The following is a 26,618-nucleotide window of genomic DNA, read 5'->3' as shown; positions in this document are numbered from 1 at the left end:
TATATTGGATCACCTTTTCACCCTTCACTTCCATTGCATCATCTTTTTGTTTTGTTCTATTAAGAATCATGTCTGTGGTTTTATTTTGAATATGAATTTTTTTCCTATTGTACCCAGTAAGCTTTTTACGACTTAAGAGGGTTATCATAAGTTTAGAATTTTTCATTTCATTCCATTACAAAGAAAATTTGAAATAGAATTCATTGTACAGGTCAGAGTGAGTTATCTCATAAGACTTAGATAAAAAATTTATGAAGTCAGAAGTGTAAAGTAGGATACGTTTTTAGGTGATTCATGGCATTGATTTTTTTTTTTTGGTAAGGCTTTGCTTTCAAAGAAGGACTGATAAGAAAATGTGTGCAGGTACCAAGGCGTGGGAGTAGTGGGAACATTGCCCCTTCGCTTTCCTCACCCAGCAAGGTGAAGCGAGACAGTGGATCTACACCAGATTGCGAAGTTGAGGAAGAAATGGACCAGCGAGGTCCAGATACACCTGCCAAACAGAGTAGTGCGCGAAAGATTGTTTTAGTTGATCCAAAAGATGAAAAAGATGAAAACTATTTTCTTAAACTTGCTACTGAAAAGTTTCAGGCTCTTTTACATCTTGAATCAGATGAAATCTTGGAAGGTGGAGTAGTAGTTAGAGATATTCCAGCTGGTTCCTTTCTAATGAAGCAGGATTCGATGAAGGAAGCAGCACTTGTTTACATCCTCTTGGGTTCACTGATAGTGTCTCAACATGCACATGATGGTGTAGGGGATGTTCAGCTATTCACTGCTTATCCTGGCGACCTTGTTGGAGGTCTGAGTGTGTTATCGGGAGATCCATCGCTTTTTACTGTGAGAGCCAAACATACAACACGTATAGCCAGTATTACCAAGGAAACCTTTTTTGCGTAAGTATTTCTATTTTTTCTTTTTTGTCTTGCAGGAATTACAAAATTTTGTAATTGGCAACTGGTATTTGAAGCTTGTTTTGATGATTTGCGTATGGATGACTTATTTGTGCAGTTGGAATTTGGAGAGTACATTAAGAATGAAGATATGGGATATTAAAAAGTTGAGAAGAAGATGGCATGGCCACCTAGGATACTTTGCAGAAAATAGGTTGATGAAAAATGTATATTATGATCTAATCAATTTTTTACGGGGGGAATGCAAAAGAGCATTGATTGTATTATTCAGAGCTAGAAGTATTTCTTGTATGATAAATCATTATCATTATGCATTGGAATTATTTTGTGTGCAATTTTAGAGGATTGAATTGAGACCTTTGTTTCCAGACAAAACAGCATAGTGTGTGCAGTGAAAATTAACACTTGAGTTGCTGCTAACATCAGTTGATGTCCTCTTATGAAAAACTGTCAATATCATTTGTTTTGACCATTTAATCAGACATCTCACAAATTTACATTTGCTTTGTAGAGGGGATATCACTTGGATCTACAATCAGTGCTTTTGTGTCACTTTTGTTTTTCAGCTCGTGTATGATGGTTATGCAAGATACCTAAGGCTTGCTTGTTCAACAATTATGCATGAGATTATCAGTTACCCCTCAGCCATGATATGGAAAGTATGTTGCAATAGATAGCTAAGTGTAGATGAAATTGAGCATAGTTCTATAGCAGTGAAGAATCTAGTAATCCAGGTAGTGATATGGTTAAGTAAGTCACTTTGATAAAAGAACTTAATTGCATCAGAACTATATAGATAAGGTGGCGGCAGTCATGTTGTTGCCAGGCTCTCTGGTGCTTAGCATTGTCTTTGCGATATTCCTTTACAATAATTTTTTAGTTTTCCTGGAACAAGCCAAGGCCTATTTCAATTTCTTGATCAGTTTTATTTTTATGTTCCTATGTCATCACTTTTTTTTTTTAACTAGAAGATCCATTTTCAAAAACACCAGGAAATCTATTTGCTTAAGGGGTTAATTTTTCCAGTCTTCCAGTAAATTTCATACTGGTTTATTGTGCCACTAGTAACCTACAGATGTCTGTCATTACTAGGAAGGGGCACAAAAAATTCTACTCTCATCAGTACACTTACAACCACCATTGAGTGCATGGCTATTGACCTGCTGTTTGTAGGTACGTGGCAAGTCCACAGAAAATGTTTAGATTGTTAGATGACATAAGTGATGAAGAGGAATACAAATGATAGGTATCATTTTGTGAGGAAATTAAGAATAACATGTGAAATATGAAGAAATGAGGGATTCAGAGTGTGATTTTTAGTAGAATTACCTAAGGAGGAAGGAGGCCGTGAGGGAAGGTGTTCCCACTAATCCTATTTTTGTTGAATTTGCATAACAACTTTACTGAATTTCTTTATTCATTAACATGGGGTAATGGAAGGCTTTGGTTACAAATGGCAGGTAAAGAGCTAGAATATTTACAAAGAAAATACACCTCCAAGATCTTCCTCTTAAATGCCACCTACTCGCTATCGTCACTTATTTTAAGTGTGAACTTGTGTAATATTTCTCCATATTTTCATGTTATTCACCATCAGTGCTGTACCTGTGAATGAAGTGTGAGTAGAGTTTGAAAGCACTCTCAAGATAAAGAAGGAAATAAAACTCCTTATTCTTCCCACATATACTAGCCACTTTCCCTTGCACTGCTTTGTAATATGAAAAGTGCGATACAAAGTACTATATCGACTCCAGACTTTGGAAACCAGACCCTCGGCTAATCTGGACCTTTTTGAATGTGGTAGCTTTCTCATAGACAGGATCAAGTTAAACAGAATGTGATATTTAAGACTACTATAGATTGCAGGAGTAATTTAAGACTACTATAGATTGCAGGAGTATGTTGGTGAGAGGTGTACATATTGAGGAGCATGTGCTTGTGTTGTATTTTTTTTTTTTTTTTTTTTTTTTTTTATACTTTGTCGCTGTCTCCCGCGTTTGCGAGGTAGCGCAAGGAAACAGACGAAAGAAATGGCCCAACCCCCCCCATACACATGTACATACACACGTCCACACACACAAATATACATACCTACACAGCTTTCCATGGTTTACCCTGGACGCTTCACATGCCTTGATTCAATCCACTGACAGCACGTCAACCCCTGTATACCACATCGCTCCAATTCACTCTATTCCTTGCCCTCCTTTCACCCTCCTGCATGTTCAGGCCCCGATCACACAAAATCTTTTTCACTCCATCTTTCCACCTCCAATTTGGTCTCCCTCTTCTCCTCGTTCCCTCCACCTCCGACACATATATCCTCTTGGTCAATCTTTCCTCACTCATTCTCTCCATGTGCCCAAACCATTTTAAAACACCCTCTTCTGCTCTCTCAACCACGCTCTTTTTATTTCCACACATCTCTCTTACCCTTACGTTACTTACTCGATCAAACCACCTCACACCACACATTATCCTCAAACATCTCATTTCCAGCACATCCATCCTCCTGCGCACAACTCTATCCATAGCCCACGCCTCGCAACCATACAACATTGTTGGAACTACTATTCCTTCAAACATACCCATTTTTGCTTTCCGGGATAATGTTCTCGACTTCCACACATTTTTCAAGGCTCCCAAAATTTTCGCCCCCTCCCCCACCCTATGATCCACTTCCGCTTCCATGGTTCCATCCGCTGACAGATCCACTCCCAGATATCTAAAACACTTCACTTCCTCCAGTTTTTCACCATTCAAACTCACCTCCCAATTGACTTGACCCTCAACCCTACTGTACCTAATAACCTTGCTCTTATTCACATTTACTCTTAACTTTCTTCTTCCACACACTTTACCAAACTCCGTCACCAGCTTCTGCAGTTTCTCACATGAATCCGCCACCAGCGCTGTATCATCAGCGAACAACAACTGACTCACTTCCCAAGCTCTCTCATCCCCAACAGACTTCATACTTGCCCCTCTTTCCAAGACTCTTGCATTTACCTCCCTAACAACCCCATCCATAAACAAATTAAACAACCATGGAGACATCACACACCCCTGCCGCAAACCTACATTCACTGAGAACCAATCACTTTCCTCTCTTCCTACACGTACACATGCCTTACATCCTCGATAAAAACTTTTCACTGCTTCTAACAACTTGCCTCCCACACCATATATTCTTAATACCTTCCACAGAGCATCTCTATCAACTCTATCATATGCCTTCTCCAGATCCATAAATGCTACATACAAATCCATTTGCTTTTCTAAGTATTTCTCACATACATTCTTCAAAGCAAACACCTGATCCACACATCCTCTACCACTTCTGAAACCACACTGCTCTTCCCCAATCTGATGCTCTGTACATGCCTTCACCCTCTCAATCAATACCCTCCCATATAATTTACCAGGAATACTCAACAAACTTATACCTCTGTAATTTGAGCACTCACTCTTATCCCCTTTGCCTTTGTACAATGGCACTATGCACGCATTCCGCCAATCCTCAGGCACCTCACCATGAGTCATACATACATTAAATAACCTTACCAACCAGTCAACAATACAGTCACCCCCTTTTTTAATAAATTCCACAGCAATACCATCCAAACCTGCTGCCTTGCCGGCTTTCATCTTCCGCAAAGCTTTTACTACCTCTTCTCTGTTTACCAAATCATTTTCCCTAACCCTCTCACTTTGCACACCACCTCGACCCAAACACCCTATATCTGCCACTCTGTCATCAGACACATTCAACAAACCTTCAAAATACTCATTCCATCTCCTTCTCACATCACCACTACTTGTTATCACCTCCCCATTTACGCCCTTCACTGAAGTTCCCATTTGCTCCCTTGTCTTACGCACCCTATTTACCTCCTTCCAGAACATCTTTTTATTCTCCCTAAAATTTAATGATAGTCTCTCACCCCAACTCTCATTTGCCCTTTTTTTCACCTCTTGCACCTTTCTCTTGACCTCCTGTCTCTTTCTTTTATACTTCTCCCACTCAATTGCATTTTTTCCCTGCAAAAATCGTCCAAATGCCTCTCTCTTCTCTTTCACTAATACTCTTACTTCTTCATCCCACCACTCACTACCCTTTCTAAACAGCCCACTTCCCACTCTTCTCATGCCACAAGCATCTTTTGCGCAATCCATCACTGATTCCCTAAATACATCCCATTCCTCCCCCACTCCCCTTACTTCCATTGTTCTCACCTTTTTCCATTCTGTACACAGTCTCTCCTGATACTTCTTCACACAGGTCTCCTTCCCAAGCTCACTTACTCTCACCACCTTCTTCACCCCAACATTCACTCTTCTTTTCTGAAAACCCATACTAATCTTCACCTTAGCCTCCACAAGATAATGATCAGACATCCCTCCAGTTGCACCTCTCAGCACATTGACATCCAAAAGTCTCTCTTTCGCACGCCTGTTAATTAACACGTAATCCAATAATGCTCTCTGGCCATCTCTCCTACTTACATAAGTATACTTATGTATATCTCGCTTTTTAAACCAGGTATTCCCAATCATCAGTCCTTTTTCAGCACATAAATCTACAAGCTCTTCACCATTTCCATTTACAACACTGAACACCCCATGCATACCAATTATTCCCTCAACTGCCACATTACTCACCTTTGCATTCAAATCACCCATCACTATAACCCGGTCTCGTGCATCAAAACCGCTAACATACTCATTTAGCTGCTCCCAAAACACTTGCCTCTCATGATCTTTCTTCTCATGCCCAGGTGCATATGCACCAATAATCACCCACCTCTCTCCATCAACTTTCAATTTTACCCATATTAATCGAGAATTTACTTTCTTGCATTCTATCACATACTCCCACAACTCCTGTTTCAGGAGTATTGCTACTCCTTCCCTTGCTCTTGTCCTCTCACTAACCCCTGACTTCACTCCCCAGACATTTCCAAACCACTCTTCCCCTTTACCCTTGAGCTTCGTTTCACTCAGAGCCAAAACATCCAGGTTCCTTTCCTCAAACATACTACCTATCTCTCCTTTTTTCACATCTTGGTTACATCCACACACATTTAGGCACCCCACTCTGAGCCTTCGAGGAGGATGAGCACTCCCCGCGTGACTCCTTCTTCTGTTTCCCATTTTAGAAAGTTAATACAAGGAGGGGAGGATATGTATAGTATAGTAATTTCAAGTGTAAAATCCTACATGTTAATAATTTCAAGTATTTTTTCTAATATGAAGGATAATCAAGGAAACTCCTGAAGTGGTGTTACACGTCGCCAACACAGTCATCCGCCGGATGTCCCCATTTGTTCGTCAGATTGATTTTGCTCTTGACTGGGAGCATTTGGAATCTGGAAGAGCTCTTTACAAGTAAGTACAGTATAGTGAACTTCTTTGAATATAGGGAAGATTTACATGTAATGGGTAACTATATGCATTCCATTAAGAATTAGGATGTTCTATATCTTTCTATGTCTCTGATGCCTGTGTCCTTTGGGGACTCCCTCAAGGGGTGGCCATGGCAAAACTCTCTCCATAGCTGTCAAACCCCAGTGCTGCTTCTTGGCTTTTAGTGCCTTACCCTTAATAGGCCACTTGCAGACAGCAACTGTAGTTAAGTTTACAGAGGCTCCTACCTAATGTTATCAACTACTACATGATGTGTCTACTTTATATTCCTGCCTAATGTTCCAAACTACTACTAGTACCTAATGCTCCTACCTACTTTTTTCTTGAGCAGAGACAGGATTGGCCATCCCATTAGTGATATATGTACCCATTTGAGTAGTCACTTGTTTACCTAATGGCGTCCTAGCTATGTCTCTTTGTTGTACATCAACTGACTTGTATTTCTTTCCTGTATCTCCCCTGATGATGTGATCACTACATGAAAGTGCACGTGGGAACTTAGGGTAGAACATGATGACTAGAGACCAAGTGTGAACGAATGTGGGCTTTTTTGTCTGTTTTCATGGTGCTATCCTGCTGAAGCAGGGGGTGGTGATGCTGTTTCCTGTGGGATGGGGTGGCTCCAGGAATGGATGAAGGCAAGCAGATATGAATATATACAGGTACCATTTTATCTACCAATCCTTAAGAGTGGATGAACAGCTAGGTTGACTCTGGACCTATGCACTCTGTGAATGTATCATGGTCAAGAATGCTAACTACTACACCATGAAAGACCATCAAGTCTAATGTTTTTACCTTAAGCTCATGTTATGTTCCTACTTAATACTTCTATCTATTACTCCTACCATTTTGCTAAAAGGCAGAGCTAACATAAAGCGCTCACCGAAGGGAAATCAAACATTGACAAGAATGAGTTGTGCGAGTTAAGTGTTGTCAACTGTTATTTGTGGCAAGGAGAGATTGTATGTTTGCGGACAGAATACCAGCAGTCCACGTGTGGGCGAGTTAGAAAGGAAAAGCAGCTTCCTGGGTCAAAGAAGTACAACATGATTACTAAAGTGCTGGCTCACTATACAGCCATTGCTAACCCTCCCAATACCTAGGCGAGTTGTATCAGTAATATACCTACTTGTTCAGTAGCTGCTTACCACCTATTACTTGCATTTGGGATGTTCTGAGAAATAATATTTAAAGAATGTTTGGTTTATGATAAAGGAAACCTCAATTAGGTAAGAGGAATTTTTCTTTTTAGAAGCACTTTTCTCCTATTGTTTGGCCACCCTGGAAACTTTTACAATGAGATAACAAGATATTGATTTGATACTGGAAACCATATCATGATTACTATTTCGATTTTTTCAGTTTGATATTCCTGCTGTCTTGTTACTGACTCCTATTCTCAATTGCATTTGTTAATTCTCATGAGTGGTAGAACTTACTGTTCTACAGTAAAGGCTTTATTATTCAGTATTTATCTCGCCAGAAAGCTGTTATGTATGGAATATCCATTATAGGTAGAGCCTATACTGTAGATAACATAGTACAGTAATTGATACGTTATTTTAATTCTGTTATCCTTATATCTTCATAAGGAATGTTTTGGATTCCATTTGACTATTTTCGGTAGATAGTCATATCGAATATTACAAAATTGCATGTTTATTAAGCTTAGATTCTTTATTTTGCTTGCAAATGTCCATTTTAAGTGGCATAACTTCATCCATTTGCTTGTAAATACACATTCTATATATCATATATAATGAACTTGTCTGTATTTTAGGGTACTCTGGAATGGAGTTGGTCATTACTGTGTAGCAGGAAATTCACATTTTGTATTTCTTTCGTCTGTTTCCTTGCGCTACCTCGCAAACGCGGGAGACAGCGACAAAGTAAAAAAAAAAAAAAAAAAAAAAAAAAAAATAATCTATATTATGATACTCTAGAATGGAGTTGATCACCTTTAATGTGTGGGTATAAGATCAGTAGGGAATCGATGGATTCATTGAGAATAGATTATATTTATATATTTTTTTTTATATTTTTTTATTATTTATTTATTTTTATTATACTTTGTCGCTGTCTCCCGCGTTTGCGAGGTAGCGCAAGGAAACAGACGAAAGAAATGGCCCAACCCCCCCCCCCATACACATGTCCACACACGCAAATATACATACCTACACAGCTTTCCATGGTTTACCCCAGACGCTTCACATGCCCTGCTTCAATCCACTGACAGCACGTCAACCCCGGTATACCACATCGCTCCAATTCACTCTATTCCTTGCCCTCCTTTCACCCTCCTGCATGTTCAGGCCCCGATCACACAAAATCTTTTTCACTCCATCTTTCCACCTCCAATTTGGTCTCCCTCTTCTCCTTGTTCCCTCCACCTCCGACACATATATCCTCTTGGTCAATCTTTCCTCACTCATCCTCTCCATGTGCCCAAACCACTTCAAAACACCCTCTTCTGCTCTCTCAACCACGCTCTTTTTATTTCCACACATCTCTCTTACCCTTACGTTACTCACTCGATCAAACCACCTCACACCACACATTGTCCTCAAACATCTCATTTCCAGCACATCCATCCTCCTGCGCACAACTCTATCCATAGCCCACGCCTCGCAACCATACAACATTGTTGGAACCACTATTCCTTCAAACATACCCATTTTTGCTTTCCGAGATAATGTTCTCGACTTCCACACATTCTTCAAGGCCCCCAGGATTTTTTATATTTTTTATATTTATATTGGGAGGTAAGTTTGAATGGAGAAAAAATGGAGGAAGTAAAGTGTTTGATACCTGGGAGTGGATCTGGCAGCGGATGGAACCATGGAAGCGGAAGTGAATCATAGGGTGGGGGAGGGGGCGAAAATCCTGGGAGCCTTGAAGAATGTGTGGAAGTCGAGAACATTATCTCGGAAAGCAAAAATGGGTATGTTTGAAGGAATAGTGGTTCCAACAATGTTGTATGGTTGCGAGGCATGGGCTATGGATAGAGTTGTACGCAGGAGGGTGGATGTGCTGGAAATGAGATGTTTGAGGACAATATGTGGTGTGAGGTGGTTTAATCGAGTAAGTAATGTAAGGGTAAGAGAGATGTGTGGAAATAAAAAGAGTGTGGTTGAGAGAGCAGAAGAGGGTGTTTTGAAATGGTTTGGGTACATGGAGAGAATGAGTGAGGAAAGATTGACCAAGAGGATGTATGTGTCGGAGGTGGAGGGAACGAGGAGAAGTGGGAGACCAAATTGGAGGTGGAAAGATGGAGTGAAAAAGATTTTGTGTGATCAGGGCCTGAACATGCAGGAGGGTGAAAGGCGGGCAAGGAATAGAGTGAATTGGATCGATGTGGTATACCGGGGTTGACGTGCTGTCAGTGGATTGAATCAGGGCATGTGAAGCGTCTGGGGTAAACCATGGAAAGTTGTGTGGGGCCTGGATGTGGAAAGGGAGCTGTGGTTTCGGGCATTATTGCATGACAGCTAGAGACTGAGTGTGAACGAATGGGGCCTTTGTTGTCTTTTCCTAGTGCTACCTCGCACACATGAGTGGGGAGGGGGATGGTATTCCATGTGTAGCGAGGTGGCGATGGGAATGAATAAAGGCAGACAGTGTGAATTGTGTGCATGGGTATATATGTATGTGTGTGTATATATATGTGTACATTGAGATGTATAGGTATGTATATTTGCGTGTGTGGACGTGTATGTATATACATTATGTATGGGGGTGGGTTGGGCCATTTCTTTCGTCTGTTTCCTTGCGCTACCTCGCAAACGCGGGAGACAGCGACAAAGCAAAATAGATAAATAAAAAAATTTTTTTTTTTTTGTTGTTTACAGGCAAGGCCAGCCAACAGATTCAACGTACATAGTTTTGAGTGGTCGATTGCGTTCAGTGATAACACACAAAGATGGAAGGAAGGAAGTTGTTGCAGAATATGGCAAGGGTGACCTTGTTGGCATTGTAAGTAAACATTGCATATATAACCTGTTTTGACTTCCATGAGGGATAGTCAGGGTAGTGATGCTTCGTAAGAGAATTGGTAAAGCCTTTCTTTCGCTGTTGATTCCCACCAAAGATGCATGTGGTCTCTTACGAAAGTTTTGTGCTTTGATTGGTGAATTGTATGAAAGGAGTATTGATGAATAAAAGAAGTCAGGGGTTTAGGCACTCCTATTAAATGTATCTTAGGTATTTTGGGTTTTGTATGAGATATGGTTGAGGTTGTGTGACTTGAATAGAACAGAATAAAGGTTGTAACATCAGGTGTGTCAGATAACCCATGTGGATATTATGATACAACCCCAGCACCCCTTGTGTGTGACACCCAGTTTCATTGCTGAACTTCCTGCTAAAGTAGGGAAATGATGGACAAATAGCTATTTGGAGAATGAACAACCTTAATGAGACTTTTATCCATCAATTGACAGTGACAGAGCCTTAATGAAGGCAGCTTTTCACTTGCAGTGAATGTCTTTCAGAAAGAATCTGGTAACACTACAAAATGTATGTTTCAGGGAAGATGTTGGAATATCAATGAAGGGTGAATGGTTTGAAAAGACATTTGACCTAATGTATTAACATAAGAATATTTGTTGTAAAATTTTATATTGGAAAGGTTTAGTGTAATTAGTCATGATAGCTTATAAACAAGATGGTTGATAGGAAGAAATTATTAAAATACCTTCTGAATGGAACTTTAAAGGGCAGTTAAGGGTGTGGTCCATGAAGAGAAACTTACTGTGATGAGCGACTAAAGTTGATGGGTTGTGGACAGAGTAAAAGGACGAGTTATAGGTAGCTGTAGGATCCAAGTGAGCATAACTGTTGTGAAAGGATGCATACTTTGTTTACAGTAGTGGATATGGTTGTGCTAATGCACATTTTCAGCTTCTGAATATTCTTTACTAACCTCCAGGATGGTATAGTGTCAGTTGCTTTCTTGGATTTCATTTACCCTGCCACTCGTCCATTTCTTAGCATTCGATTGGATTGGATTTTGGATGTTTACCAAATGGTGTTTTATAGAAAGTGGTGGTGAAAGTTTAGGCAGGAAGTTTACCTGCAATATTATTTTCATACCTGCTTACTGTTTACCACTTCAACCAAGATAGTGCCTGGAACAGACCAAGAATGGCCGCATTCATTCATCCATTCTTTTTGCTGGCATATGCAGTGCACCAAAACCAGAGCTCCTTATTTGCAACCAGGCCCCATAGACCTTTCATGATTTCCCTTCACATGCCCTGCATTAATCTCGGTACTTTAAGAGTAATTTTTCCTCTGGACAGGTTGAGTTGTTGACACAAACAGATCGTAGCACAACTGTGATGGCAGTTCGAGATTCAGAGCTGGCTAAACTGTCTGAGGGTCTCTTCAACATCATCAAGCTCAAGTACCCAGTTGTAATGACCAGGCTAATCAAGCTTTTGGGGCAACGCTTACTTGGTCAGTACTCGAGTGGAATTCATTTTAAGTGGAAATGTCAAATTTTATTTTGGTTATTTTGCTGTTATCCAGTTGGTGTATAGTTTTCTAAAGCAACTCGTTTTAGTGAAAATATTTTATATGTTTTAACTATCAATGTGTCTCCTCGCATACCTGTTCTCACCAATGGAGTGTATGGGGGATGCTTCTATTGTCAAGGTGAACCATGGAGCGGTCTATTGGGATTGACTGTGGATGCTAGATTTTGTTTTTAGTACTTTATTCTTGAAGGCTAATAACAGAGATATGAAGGCAAGGGTTTCTTCAGATGAATGGTAGATGAATGGAATTGGTTAAAGAGATGGAGGTGGTATTCATAAATAAAAGATGGTTTGACATTAAAGAAAGTTTGAGATGAGTTGTCACTAATTTAGAAGTCACTGATTTAGAACTCCCTTCTCTCACTGTGCCAATAGTTAATTTCATACCCTAGCAGAAACATTGTCATGGAATAAATCTTTCCTTGTATGAATTTTAAACTTGTTTGTGGACTTGACAAAATTCATACATGCTTTCATTCCTAGGGCATTGTCAGATTCTCATTGCAAGTTTAAATCGGTGATTTTAAAGTTCTTTCTATCGTTTTCCAGTTCACCAATAATTTGTCCACCCTTTGTATCTTGCTCTGATTTACTGCTTATATCCCAAATATATATAGTTATGAATTATATTTTTTTCTTTTTTTTATTTCACCAAATTTCAGTTTTCTCTGAGCATCTAGTGTTGAATTATGCATGCAGATGCTTGGACTATGGCTCCAGATGATTCTGGATAAGCCACCCATCTTGGAATGTTAATTTTATTATATAGTGTACACTATAGATTTTTGAAGAAATAAGGTGGTGTGCATGAAATAGATCTGATTTTGATAAAACACTTGCAGAATGTAAAACTCAGCTAATCCCTACTTGCTATGTTTTTATTTTAGGTTCTTGGAAGTCAACCTCGCGTGCTTCATTGGGTTTGAATATTGAACAGCGGCCATCCCAGAGTAATTATTCGACAGTAGCCATTGTTCCAATATCTGAGGATGTCCCTCTGTCCCAGTTCACCCTTGAATTATATCACTCTCTTCTCTCCATTGGTAAGATCTTTTATTGAATTTTTTTTGTTTTGTATGTATCATTGCTCTTATTTGGATTTTGTTCAGGAACCAAGTGCCAATAATAAGAATTTCCCATGAACAGCTTTGTCATATTCCTTGGCTTGCTTAATTCAGGAATATATTTCTAATTTTTGAATTGTAATTTTGAAGATATGTAGTGTTGATTATTTTATACATGAAGATCATGTCATGGTGACAATGTTTACAATGTGTGCATCTATGTTTATCTGTCTATCTATATCTTTGATGCCTGTTTCCTTTTGGGAGCTCCCTCAAGTTGTGGCCATGATAAGTCTCTATAAATGTTGGACTCCAGCACCAGTGCTGCTTAGTCTTTAGTGCCTCGCCCTTAACAGGCAACTCTAGTGCAGTGTTTTCAGAGGTTCCTACCTAATGATCTTACCAACTACTACTACCCAATGTGTATAATTATTAATCCTCTCTGATGTTCCAAACCACTAGTTTTACCTAATGGTCCCAGCTAATGCTCATACTTAACAATCCTTCCTGCTACTACTTTCTATTGCTTCTAGGATTTCACTTGGTTAACCAGAAATAGAGTTTTCACCTTTGCCTGGTATTTTGGAGATACTGAACATTAATTCAATACATGAAAATCATGTTATGATGGCAGAGTGGTTAGAATGTGTGCCAAGTATATGTTGATACTTCAGGTGTCCTTACAGTTGACATATATGTAAATGGCTATTTGGTCCAGGTGACTGGATATGCTTGGCTCAATGTGAGCCACATCAAAAACAGACCACTGTTATGAAGGAAAAATGAAAGATTGAGAGAACAAGTATGAGAGTTAGAGTACTTATGATTACACTTGATGTAATATTACCTTTGGCCAGGTTAGCAGTAGTCTTTAATTTTTTTTTCTAAACTGAGATGGCATAGGCATCATGCTAACATAAATATATTTTTGTAGACTTTATGGGGTTAATGACCCTGACAGGTTTTAGAAGTAAGGCTTTAATAATCAGCCAAACAACGTAACAAGTGCGTAATAACCTCCTCCTTCCAAGCCAATTATGATATGCTCCTATGAATGAGCACCAGAGAATACACTATCCAGACTTGCATGTATTACACTGTCTCATCTTCAGTGTCAAACATTAGTGACATCAGTTCACTATATCATGGGATAAATGAGGCCAAGATATAATATCCATGCTGAAGACACTGTTCAGTGTATATCTGCTTGTTATTTGTCCTGTATTCATCCCTTTATGACAAACGCACATCAACACCCATCTTGACCTGTAGTCCCACTTGGTAGATTTGCTTAGTTTCTTGAGCACTGAAGGAGCCTAATGCCAAGTGGTATTGGGGCAGGAAGGCAAGAGAAGGTAAGGTGATTTTGTGAGTTTTATAGGTATGCTCAAGATGTTCTTAATGCTTTAATTTTATTTTGGTTAGGCTGCTATTTTTTCTGTCAGTTTTTATGTAGAGGTAGTCGAAGGAATACTATAAGATACTATAGAATTTTTGATAGTGCATCGAATTGATATATATATTTGTTTCTCTTCTGATTGCTTTGTCATTTTAGATAAAAAGTACACCCACATTCATTCATAAATGTTGTGTGGCATTTACCTAGATGAAAAGGTTAACACAGATCAGGGCATGACTTTTCTAAATGTTAACCTCTCATTTTACTTGGCATTCAAGATAGTATATAATCTTCATGCACTGTAATTACTGAATGCTGTTTACCCATGTAAGGCTTAGATCATATGGAAGTTTCTAGTTGAAAAATAGACGTCCTGTATGTAAATAGTTTACACCTACTTTGATTACCCTTGATATCTAAAGTAACAAAAATTTTCTCAGGTCCAGCCGTGAGACTCACTTCTGAGTATGTGGTGAGATCATTGGGCACTAGTATATGGGAATCCGCCAATGAATATCAACTTATATCCTGGCTGGGACACATAGAAGATCAACATCGTGTAACCCTTTACCAGTGTGATGCCTCTTTTACTGTGTGGACGCAACGTTGTATACGTCAGGCTGATGTCATCTTAAGTGTTGGATTAGCAGATTCTGAGCCTCAGATGGGAAAGGTCTGTACATTTATAACATCCTTGGGTAACTGGGAAGTTGTTGTTTATTTTTCTATTTCTCAATTTATGATAATTTGTTGACCCAATTGGAAGTTGCAGGTTTGAAGGATGATAAGTTGAACATAAAACATTTAGTTTTTGATAAGTGGAGATATTTGCAAGTGATGATTAATAATGATGATGGTGGGAAAGCTACTGTTGAAAGGATCACATTCTTTGGGATGAGAGTTGCAGGAGAAGTGGAACCTTGGTGAATGGAAAGAATTTTAAGTGCAGAGTATGCAAGAAACTTGAATGATGAATCCATTGTCCTAACTTGGTTATGTGGGTGTGAAACATGAATTACTGTGTTCAGAGAAAAAGAAATGAGGGTAGCATGTTAGTCTCCTTTTTTGTTTGACGCATCAGCTTCGGTGTGGTCAGTGAAAAAGTAAGAAGCACACTCAGCCATATGGGAGCTTTTGTTTACTTTAGCATGCTGGACACACCTTTGCATGAATTTAGAGGGAATGCTAATAGAGTCCCTATTAATTCATGGTTTTGTTAGGATTATCTCGTATGTGTTCTTTTATTGCAATCCATGAATCCCTTGCTATTATTTGAGAGCAGGGGTCAAGATATGTTCTTCAGATAATATCCTGATGGTAAATACCTGCATACATGTGTAAATATATTGATTTTTTATAATTGTTCACTGCAAAGTAGCATAAGGCGCTCATGAAGAATGGCCTAATTTGCTTTCATTTACTGTCTAGCTATCATAAGTAAAACTGTAAGACCAGAGCCCCTTATCCACAACCCTGGTTTTTCCTGACTGCATTGTATATGCCTTGGTTCAAACCATTGACAGCAAGGTGCCCTCTGTGTGTCATGTTGCTTCAATTTGCTCTTTCCTATGCACAATTGAATGTTGTCTGATTTTTCTTGGATATGGCAACAATTATTGAATCGGATGATTCAAAGGGTGACATAGACAACCCTAGTGCCCTTCCCTTTCCTTCGCAGTAACCCCTTGCTCCACCCCAGTGCACTCCACCACTACCTTAAACCCTCATCATCCCCTTTTTCAGTAAATTTTCATTCATTATTGTCAAAATTGTCATGTGGTATATAAAGAGTATGCTGTCATAAATGTAATCCCCATTGTAAGATGGGTTTCATTTGCTTGTATGATAATGGCTTCCTAGAGCTACTGATCATTCAGGAATGTGACTTGTTTCCTTATACATAGATTGCATTATCGTAGAATTATGGTAACTGAGCTTCTAGTAAATTACAGTATTTTGAATTGGTTGTCTCTGGTGATAATAGAGAATGAATACTATCAGAATATCTCCTGCATGGCATAAGTGACTAAGAGAGGCAGGAGTAGGGGTTTGTAAATCTTGTCCTCCTGCATTTTTACTTTTTAAAAGTTAGAAGGAACAGCTAAGTGAAGCTTTTTCTGCTGTTTCAGTTGCCTGTTCCTGATGTGAAGTTGCTAGGGTGGAAAAGGCAAGCAGAATCAGAAGAATAAAAGAATGAATTTAACATACCATTGTGTCTTTTTTGGGCTCCCAGATTGAGAAGCATGTGGAGAAAATGGCAGTAAGGACTCAGAAGGTGCTCATACTCTTGCATCGTGAAGATGGCCCACCTCCATCTGGGACTGTGCGATGGCTTAACATGAGATCATGGTGCCAGTCTCATCACCATATCAGGGCACGGAAGTGGATGTTCCAGAAGAGGCCCACAGCCAAAATTGTGAGTTGAAAGAGATTATAAGAAGAGCAAGTGACATTTTCATTGATAACGTATATCTGAGTGTGTTATTTGGTATATGGGTTATTGAAAACATGAGTATATTTGGTTGATTAGGATGACATTGAGAAAGGGTAAATATGTGCACGATGGTGAATCATAGTGCCAGATATCTGCTTGATATCGAGGATTATTCCACGGTATTTTGCAGACTTATAGATATGGGTAGCTCCCCAAAACATGTATTGCTGAATAAAAGGATTGAATCTTGGAATCTGGATTCCATGTGTTTTCTCCTTTGCCTTCAAGTTACCTGGCACCTTTAGAAGTTATTGGTCTTGTAGATAATCTTACTGAGACGATGAAATTGTATTTGACAAAGGAGTTTTCTTGATATTTGGTATGATAATGGACTATAAGGACTGGGCATTACTGTTCAAAAACAACACTTTGAAATGTGAATGTTTTATGTAACCATTATACCTATTTTGAGTGAGAGGTTATATTTTGGTAAACAACATTATTGTAAGATGTGCACACACACACACACACCTTAATAATCAGAGTGTTAGGCCTGCCTGTTTCTGATTGAAAGGCAGATTTTTTTTTTTTTTTTTTTGTAAGAATTTTCTCTTGGTTTTCACCATAGTTGAGCAATAAGTTTTTGGTGTTCCTGTCCCATTATCATACAAATAAATTGCAAGGAGCCTTTTTGGTCAGAAATTATTTTTGGGCCAATGTGTTGGTTGATCAATTATGTGCATGTTTTTTTTTTTTTTCTTTTAGATCGAGTATTACTCTGAGAAGGTTTTCACTACACAGCCCAATGTTCATAGTGACTTCTCTCGTCTTGCCCGCCTGTTAACTGGAACTAGTGTGGGACTTGTCCTTGGGGGTGGTGGAGCAAGAGGAGCTGCACATATAGGCATGATTAAGGCAATTAAGGTTGGTATTTTCATGAAATCCTTATCATACTTTTAAGCTAAGAATAGGAACCTGTAAGTAATTTCATTGTACTTCCTGGAAATGATTGCATACTCCCTTGAAGGTGCTGGAGGGACCAGCATCGGAGATATGGATTGATGGATAGATAGATACCCATTAGATATACCTAATAACAATGTTATGGAAAAGTTATATTATACAGATCATTTGAATGACTTTAGCATATTGCAACCCAATATTTAACTTGTGAACCCCTTCCGTATGGCAGTCATAAAATTCTTTGTACACTCGGAGTGCTGAAGATTTTCAAATATTGTTTTTAAGAAGAAAAATATTTCCATATTTTATAGAATTACCTATAACAGACTTTGTCCATTTAGTTATGATGATCCTATTCCATGCACATCAGGTATGCCAGGTGTACTGTCAGGCATGCATAGAGATGTGTGGTATTTCTGGAAGCATTTTTGTTAGAGAAATAATGGATTTCGGCACAAATATCTTTTTTTTGCAAGAGTTTCACAACTTTACAGATTAAGATAACAACTCCTTGACATTTTTACGTGGATGGACCATATATGACAGTATTTAGGCTGTAATTTCTAGTAACAAGGCTGAGATGAGCAATTTGATATTTATGATCATATGGGCATGAGCTGACATGAACAAAAAATGAAATTCTGTAATGTATATGCACTAACTGCAGTGACTTGATTGATTTTATGCTTCATAATTTCATAATATTGTTTATTTGAAGCTATTAATGCTTCAGTGACTTATTTGGACTGTTTACCATTTTCTGTGACTAGAATTTAGAAAACTTGGATATCTGTTGCTTCATACATCATATGTGATTTCAGGAGGTGGGGGTTCCCATAGATATGGTGGCCGGAGTAAGTATTGGAGCATTTATTGGTGCCCTCTACTGCTTGGAGAAGGACATAACAAGAGTCACTCAGAAGGCCCGAGAGTGGAGTATGGTGAGTGTGTGATGTAGTTTTTGTGATCATACTGAGCTTTAAGGGAAGATTTTATAACTATTGTTACTCAAAACAATCTTATTTTGTCGTAGATTTCCAATGGCTTGCCGTCATATGGTAAATTGGCATGTTTGTATCCATCAGCTATACCCTCTAGATATGATTATTGACCCCAAAGATGTGATGTGAAGCACTTGAAGGTCTACTCATTAGTTGCAACTGGGCATAGTGAGCTCTTGAACAGATTTTAGAATTGACGTTCATATATTGTATATAATATTGTGTTTTTTATTTATTATGTTATTGAACATTGAAGGTTAATGCCTTTATGCATTTTCCTTTTATTTTGCACTTGTACTGTCAGTTGCTTGTGGCATCCACATGAGAATTTCATGGACTCTTCATATGCATATTGATTATATATTGTAATGGACCATGGATTGATTATTCAAGTATTAATGTGTATACCTTCAAATGATTAATCCACTCCACTTAAACTATGCCCCTCATGCCTGGCTTTCCACCCTATCAAAAGCAAATATAACAAAACTGAAAAACACAGAATAGTGCACCCAGAACAATCACTGGTTGCCTAGTAACCACAAACATGCATCATTCACACAGTGACACAAAGATGATCTAGTAAACAATCCCACCAACCTGCAAAAGGATATGAGCTTACCTTGGCCATGCACCTTGGCATCCTTTACTCACACATCCCCCGCCTTCAACAAATATAACACTGACAAACATACACACACTGAAATAACCTGTCAAGGACTAAACAATTGACCTCCAAACTAAGTCTCAAACTCCACCCCACAGATAATACACCCATCAGAAGCTACCCTTCCCAGGTAAAAGTGCATCACACTTTCCAGTCTATTCCCTGGACATCACCTATCCCTGAGAGCTGGCTGCTTGTGTGCTCAGCCTAGCTAGACGGCGCAGTACTCAGCAAGCTGCTGCAACACATGATAATTGTGTAGCCATCACAACTCGAGGATGGGATGTTTTAATACCTGCTTCTTTCCCTACATGTTGAAGCTTTGGAGTTCTCTACCTTCTCGAGTCTTTCCCTGTAACTATGAACTGACACATTTCAAAAGACAGAGTTTTCCACTTCCTCAAAAATTCATTAATACTTTCCCTTGTCTTTTCTTTTTCCATTTCATGATTCTCTTTATATTTCAATTAGGGCACGGCCTTGATGTGGGCTTTTGTCCATGACTGGAGCCTTCAACATGAAAAAAAGCATGCACCATTTCAGCATATCCCAGGACTCTACATGTCCACAATGAAAAATGAGCAATTAATACTCTGTTGCCTTGCACCCTCTGCACATATATGTACACACATCACAACACTTTATGAACTGTATTCCTAACCAGGGGATATGGTTATCTTCCTAAGCACTGCAGGAGCCTTATGATGATAGAAGGTGCAGGAAGTAATTCCAGTACCTTTTCTTTCTTTCTTTCTTTTTGGCTTTGTCGCTGTCTCCCGCATTTGCGAGGTAGCGCAAGGAAACAGACGAAAGAAATGGCCCAACCCACCCCCATACACATGTATATACATACGTCCACACATGCAAATATACATACCTACACAGCTTTCCATGGTTTACCCCAGACGCTTCACATGCCCTGATTCAATCCATTGACAGCACGTCAACCCCGGTATACCACATCGATCCAATTCACTCTATTCCTTGCCCTCCTTTCACCCTCCTGCATGTTCAGGCCACGATCACACAAAATCTTTTTCACTCCATCTTTCCACCTCCAATTTGGTCTCCCACTTCTCCTCGTTCCCTCCACCTCCGACACATATATCCTCTTGGTCAATCTTTCCTCACTCGTTCTCTCCATGTGCCCAAACCATTTCAAAACACCCTCTTCTGCTCTCTCAACCACGCTCTTTTTATTTCCACACATCTCTCTTACCCTTATGTTACTTACTCGATCAAACCACCTCACACCACACATTGTCCTCAAACATCTCATTTCCAGCACATCCATCCTCCTGCGCACAACTCTATCCATAGCCCACGCCTCGCAACCATACAACATTGTTGGAACCACTATTCCTTCAAACATACCCATTTTTGCTTTCCGAGATAATGTTCTCGACTTCCACACATTCTTCAAGGCTCCCAGAATTTTCGCCCCCTCCCCCACCCTATGATTCACTTCCGCTTCCATGGTTCCATCCACTCCCAGATATCTAAAACACTTTACTTCCTCCAGTTTTTCTCCATTCAAACTTACCTCCCAAACGACTTGACCCTCAACCCTACTGTACCTAATAACCTTGCTCTTATTCACATTTACTCTTAACTTTCTTCTTTCACACACTTTACCAAACTCAGTCACCAGCTTCTGCAGTTTCTCACATGAATCAGCCACCAGCACTGTATCATCAGCGAACAACAACTGACTCACTTCCCAAGCTCTCTCATCCCCAACAGACTTCATACTTGCCCCTCTTTCCAAAACTCTTGCATTCACCTCCCTAACAACCCCATCCATAAACAAATTAAACATCCATGGAGACATCACACACCCCTGCCGCAAACCTACATTCACTGAGAACCAATCACTTTCCTCTCTTCCTACACGTACACATGCCTTACATCCTCGATAAAAACTTTTCACTGCTTGTAACAACTTGCCTCCCACACCATATATTCTTAATACCTTCCACAGAGCATCTCTATCATATGCCTTCTCCAGATCCATAAATGCTACATACAAATCCATTTGCTTTTCTAAGTATTTCTCACATACATTCTTCAAAGCAAACACCTGATCCACACATCCTCTACCACTTCTGAAACCACACTGCTCTTCCCCATTCTGATGCTCTGTACATGCCTTCACCCTCTCAATCAACCTATATAAACCTATTGTTTATATTATTGGGATAGGGGAGAAAGAATACTTCCCATGTATTCCCTGTGTTGTATAAGGAGACTAAAAGGGGAAGGAGTGGGGGGCTGGAAATCCTCCCCTATTATTTTTTTTATTTTCCTAAAGAAGGAACAGAGAAAGGGGCCAAGCGAGGATATTCCCTCAAGGGCTCAGTCCTCAGTTCATGCCAGACAGTTCTATTGAGTTTTGCAGGGCTCAAGAGTCTTCAAACTGAAGTTTATTTTTGGGTCTTTTATTCCAGGTAATGCTTTTGTAGGGCCCATGGGTAATTAAACTAAGACATTAGTTTGGAACTGTTATTTTAGCTGGTGCCACACAATTTTATTCAGCTTTTGTTGGTCCCATAGGTCTTCAAACAAAAGATTCACTATGGGACTTTTATTCTAGCTGATGTCACCCTAGTTTTTTCAGTTTTGTGGGGCCCAAAGGTCATCAAACTAAAGATTAACTTTAGGACTTTTCTTCTAGTTCATGCCAAATGATTCTTTTAAGATTTTGTGGGGCCTAGGGGTCAGCAAATTAAAGCATCTTTTTGGAACTTTTTAGCTAATGTTTGACAATTCTGTCGAGGTTTTGCAGGGCACAGTGCTCATGAAACTAAAGCTTAACTTAGGAGACTGTTATTCTTGCTAACACCAGATTATTTAATTCAGCTTTTGCTGGGCTCATGGGTCTTGAGACTAAAGCTCCACTTTGGCACCTGCATTCTAAGAGATGCCAAACAATTTCTCTCAGCTTCTATGAAGCCCAGATCTGATCATCAAACTAAAAAGTACTTTTATCCTAGTTTGTCAGACAATTCTGTTCAGTTTTTGTGGGGTTCAAGGTTCCTCAAACCAAAGTTTCTTTCTGGGACTTTTGTTTAAGGTAACACCGATCGATTCCATTCAACTTTAGTAAGGCCCATGTGACATCAAACTAAAACTTCAGTGAGGGACATTTATTGTTGCTAATGCTAGATGATTTTATTTAGCTTCTGTGGGGCCCATGGGTGTTCGCACTAAAGCTTGACCTGGGAACATTTTTTTCTGGCTGACAAAAGACTGTTTTGATCAACTTTTAAGGGGCCTAAGGGTTTCCAAACTAAAGCTTATCTTTAGAACTTTAATTCTAGCCGACTCCAGATGATTTTGTTCACCTTTTGCAGATCCCACGAGTCTCCAAACTTTGCTTCACTCTGGGACTTTTATTTTAGGTGAAGCCTAAAGCATAATACATTGAAGTTTCTTTTGTACTGGTGCTACCTCACTATAGGGGAAATAAACTAGTATAAAAGATAATATATGTTCTATGGAAAGAAATTTTAGAATGTTTCGGGGCTTGGCCTCTTAGGTATAATGCATTTTTCGCGACAAAAAACAAGCTGCTACACCCCTCACTGTCATAGGCATCCTCCATATTCTCATTCACATGATTTTTTTTCCAACCGATGCACTTCTTTTCTCAACAATTTTTTCATTCTTTTCCTCATCGTTCTCTAGACTGAAAAGTGCTGTTTAAACTTGGTTTAATGTTATAAGGATGTTGGATGGTTTAGTGTTATTTCAGCAAGTTCTTTAGGTTGATGATGGGACTGCATTTGTTACATGCACTCTTGCAGTACAGTAAGAAATCCCTTTTTCAAAATGGTCTGTGTGCTTTTCTAACACTTCTCACAAATTAAAGTGAAGATATGCTCTCGAAAAATATATTGATCATTGTAGTGCCTTGATAGGAAAAAGCAAATAAGACCTCGAAATCTGTATCTTTCCAGAAAATGACAAGCATATGGCGCATGGCCCTAGATCTCACATATCCAGAAGTATCCATGTTCTCTGGTGCTGGCTTCAACAAGCTTATCCATGATGCGCTTGGAGACACTAATATAGAGGACCTTTGGCTTCCATATTTCACCCTTACCACAGACATTACAGATTCTGCTGCTCGTATTCACACTCATGGTAATATACTGCTTTCCCTTTTACTGTACTGCAAAATAGTTCACAAGTTTATTTTTTTGTTTATGACATGCAAGCTGTAGAATGAAATGCCAGATGTTATTTTGAAATATAGAAGCCTAGATATCCAGTCTAATTGTCTTGGCTGTTAGTTTTTTGTTATTCTCAGTCTTGCTATAGTTATTGATATATAGTACCAAAAAAAGATACTGATAACTGGGGCTCATTCTTGGTTGGTAAGTAGACTTGTACATGTTCTTCATTCTGAGGTGATTAGCTGTGATGTAACCTTTAGACCAGTAGAATTCCATTGTGATGCGAGTATTATATTTAGTAGAAATAACCATGAAGAATTTGAAAGCATCGTAATTAATCATTTGACAAACATTAGGCATATTCAGGTTATACAGAGTTAGATATATGAGGAAAAGACTATTTTAAGAGCTTATGATATTTAGTCACCACTTAGTCTCATTTTTTTTATTGAATACTTTCGTGTCGATTATGGTGGATAATTACCACTCGTGTGTCAGATATTTAACTTAAGATATTGTTGAGATATGCTTATGTAAGGTATCATTACCTCTGATTTCTGATTACAGTATCTGGTATTCAATGTTAAGAATATAGATTTAATACCAATCTTTGGCCTTGATAATACAGATCACATATAAACTTCCAAATGATATGATAATTGGAGAATCTGCTTATACATGTCTTCAATTAAATAAGATGTTTACATTTTTTATGTAAATTAAAACGAAACCAATCTTTGTTGGAAATTGATAAAATGAGGTACTTTCTGAAAGAATAAGGTGGAGGCACGAATAAGAAAATATGTACTTGAGGTAAAAGTACAGATGCGAAGTAACTGACGTTTAAAGTAGGTCCTGCATGATATGCTTGGCTTGAAATATTGGATATTTGATTTTTGATGCAGAGGACTGTTAAAGAAAAAAATCCACACCCATAACTATTGACTATGTGCACAGTAAGTTTGACCCTGGTATCTTGTTCCTCCAACATTAAGATTTGTTTTAAACTCTGCCATTTATTGCATGTAATAGTGTGCTTTGGATAATTTTTTCCTTATTTTTCAAGTTGTATTTACATTTATTGTATAAGGTTGTGTACACTCTAATTTTTTCCCATAATTTGGATATGGTTTTCTCAAGTTTTTTGTGTTTTAACGATTATTTTCCCATTTGGCCCATCACAGAGATTTAAATGGAATATTTTAAGTTGACAGTCTTTTTACTGTCTTCATTTGTATTATACTTTTTAAACCATCACTCATAAGAAGGCATCTGGTATCATTCCAGCATATATGGTGCTGTTGAACCATTACTTAAAAGAAGGCATCTGATATTAGTCATGTTTTCATTTGTCTTTGATACATAAAAGACCTCGTACTGTGTTGTGGTTAACCAACAGACCTTTTTGCTCTGAAGATTTCTGCCCAATCTAGATGTTTGTATGATATATTATTTCAGACCTACCTACCAGCTTTAGATTTAGGAGTTTTTTAAGTATCTCAAGAAGTGGATGAACATTAATGTGATGAAGAATGTCTAGGTTATCACATGATGATAATTGTATCAGGTAGGTAATATTATTGATATGTATGTCAAGGTTATTCTTCGCATGTACCACTTACCCAAAACTTTTTGTAGAGAAATGGGGCATATCAAGTGCATACACACTCCCAACCCATTTATGGACTCTGAACTAGAAGTATAACAAAATTATAATTTTTTTCAGTAGAACACCACAATTACTTGAATATGAGGTATCATCTTACTCTAGTTTCCTTCACTCCCTGGCCCTTTGCATGCTTTTTCCACTGTGAAATATGTCAGATCCAGAAGCACCATCGAAGAACTGCTGCCCCTAATGTCAGTAATCAAATCCATCTATCTGTTTTGCAATCTTTCTTTCCCAATCAAGTGTTGCTTTTTAGTATTGTGTAATAGATCACCCTAAGCCCCATATGTGCTAGACATTCTTTGTGGTCATGTTGTTTTGATGGGCTTTCACCCATGCACTTTTCTGACATCCTAACCCCTCATTTTTCTTTATGCCATCACAGTTCCTACTGTATTGCCCAGAGTATTCATATATGCAGCTCTAGTTTTTTTTTTTTTTTACCACTCCATGTGTAGGAGAAATCAGATTTTAGGAGAAATCAGGTTTTTGCACCCATACAGAAAAGCCTGAAGAAAGGAACCCTGCTGAAGGAGTTTATGTTCTTGTCAGGTTCTTTTCTAAAGCAAAGCATGCACAGTGCATTGGGTTTCTCCAAGCATTACTATGAATGTAATTACTGTATTTTCATTGATGTCCTTATGAATTATCACTGTTGGATACCCAAATTTCTTCACTTTTTTTTTTTTTTTGACTGGAATGCAGTGGGACTGCCCATCTCATTTTGAAATGGTCTTAATAATCACATGTTGGCATAAAATAGAACATGGGTTAGATTGTAAATGTTAAAAAGTGATCTTATTTGACTAGATTGATTAGAAATAGAGAATATGTGAGCTGGAAGAACTGAGCTTATCAAAAGTACGAGTGCATGATTTCATCGGAGTTCACAAATAACCAGCTCTTTACATAATGGAAAATATAGCGTTTCAGAAATAGATTGATGGAAAGATAGCCAGATAGGTAGACAGATAAATGGATTGATTGATTTAGATGATGCTTTATATATACTGCAGCAGTTTTTATCCCAATGGCTACCTATGCAGCATGATGGCCTTCTGTTTGCCTGTTCAAGTGATAAATCATGACCAGATATACAGTACTTGATTTGATATACAAATTCATCTTGAAATGCTCCTGGTAGGATGTACTATTTGCATGAATATGAAGAATGCACATATGTTTTCTCTTTGCAAGTTAAGTTTACCCATGTATCAGATATTTATGTTCCATTTAGTACAAAAGAAAGTAGAGCTTTTATGGGTAACTTTTATATTTGCCATGGTCAGAGAATGCTTGTGAATCTATAGAGGGCAGTTGCTTGGGTTGGCATGACTGAATCCTTCAGGTGATTGATTTTCT

The 26,618-nt window shown here is 38.6% G+C and overlaps 1 protein-coding gene across 5 annotated transcripts in view; it reads left to right on the top strand.

Annotated features, from left to right (window-relative positions):
- sws (patatin like phospholipase domain containing sws) overlaps window positions 1-26,618 on the top strand; it is a 90,035-nt gene that overhangs the window by 19,155 nt on the left and 44,262 nt on the right. For all 5 annotated transcript variants that reach the window (XR_011712618.1, XM_071661133.1, XM_071661134.1 and 2 more), the window contains exons 7-16: window positions 364-896; window positions 6,171-6,302; window positions 10,193-10,316; window positions 11,645-11,801; window positions 12,769-12,924; window positions 14,785-15,017; window positions 16,578-16,760; window positions 17,544-17,702; window positions 18,563-18,682; window positions 23,369-23,555. Coding sequence is in view for 4 of the 5 variants with exons in the window: in XM_071661133.1 (XP_071517234.1) it covers window positions 364-896; window positions 6,171-6,302; window positions 10,193-10,316; window positions 11,645-11,801; window positions 12,769-12,924; window positions 14,785-15,017; window positions 16,578-16,760; window positions 17,544-17,702; window positions 18,563-18,682; window positions 23,369-23,555 (1,984 nt within the window). In the remaining variant the exon portion in view is untranslated. The remainder of the gene's footprint in view (window positions 1-363; window positions 897-6,170; window positions 6,303-10,192; window positions 10,317-11,644; window positions 11,802-12,768; window positions 12,925-14,784; window positions 15,018-16,577; window positions 16,761-17,543; window positions 17,703-18,562; window positions 18,683-23,368; window positions 23,556-26,618) is intronic.

This window comes from Panulirus ornatus, chromosome 73 (genome assembly GCF_036320965.1).
Source record: "Panulirus ornatus isolate Po-2019 chromosome 73, ASM3632096v1, whole genome shotgun sequence".
In the NCBI taxonomy this organism is placed as follows: Eukaryota; Metazoa; Arthropoda; class Malacostraca; order Decapoda; family Palinuridae; genus Panulirus; species Panulirus ornatus.
Note: the sequence above shows the minus strand (reverse complement) of the source record. Positions and strands in the feature narration are given on the sequence as shown.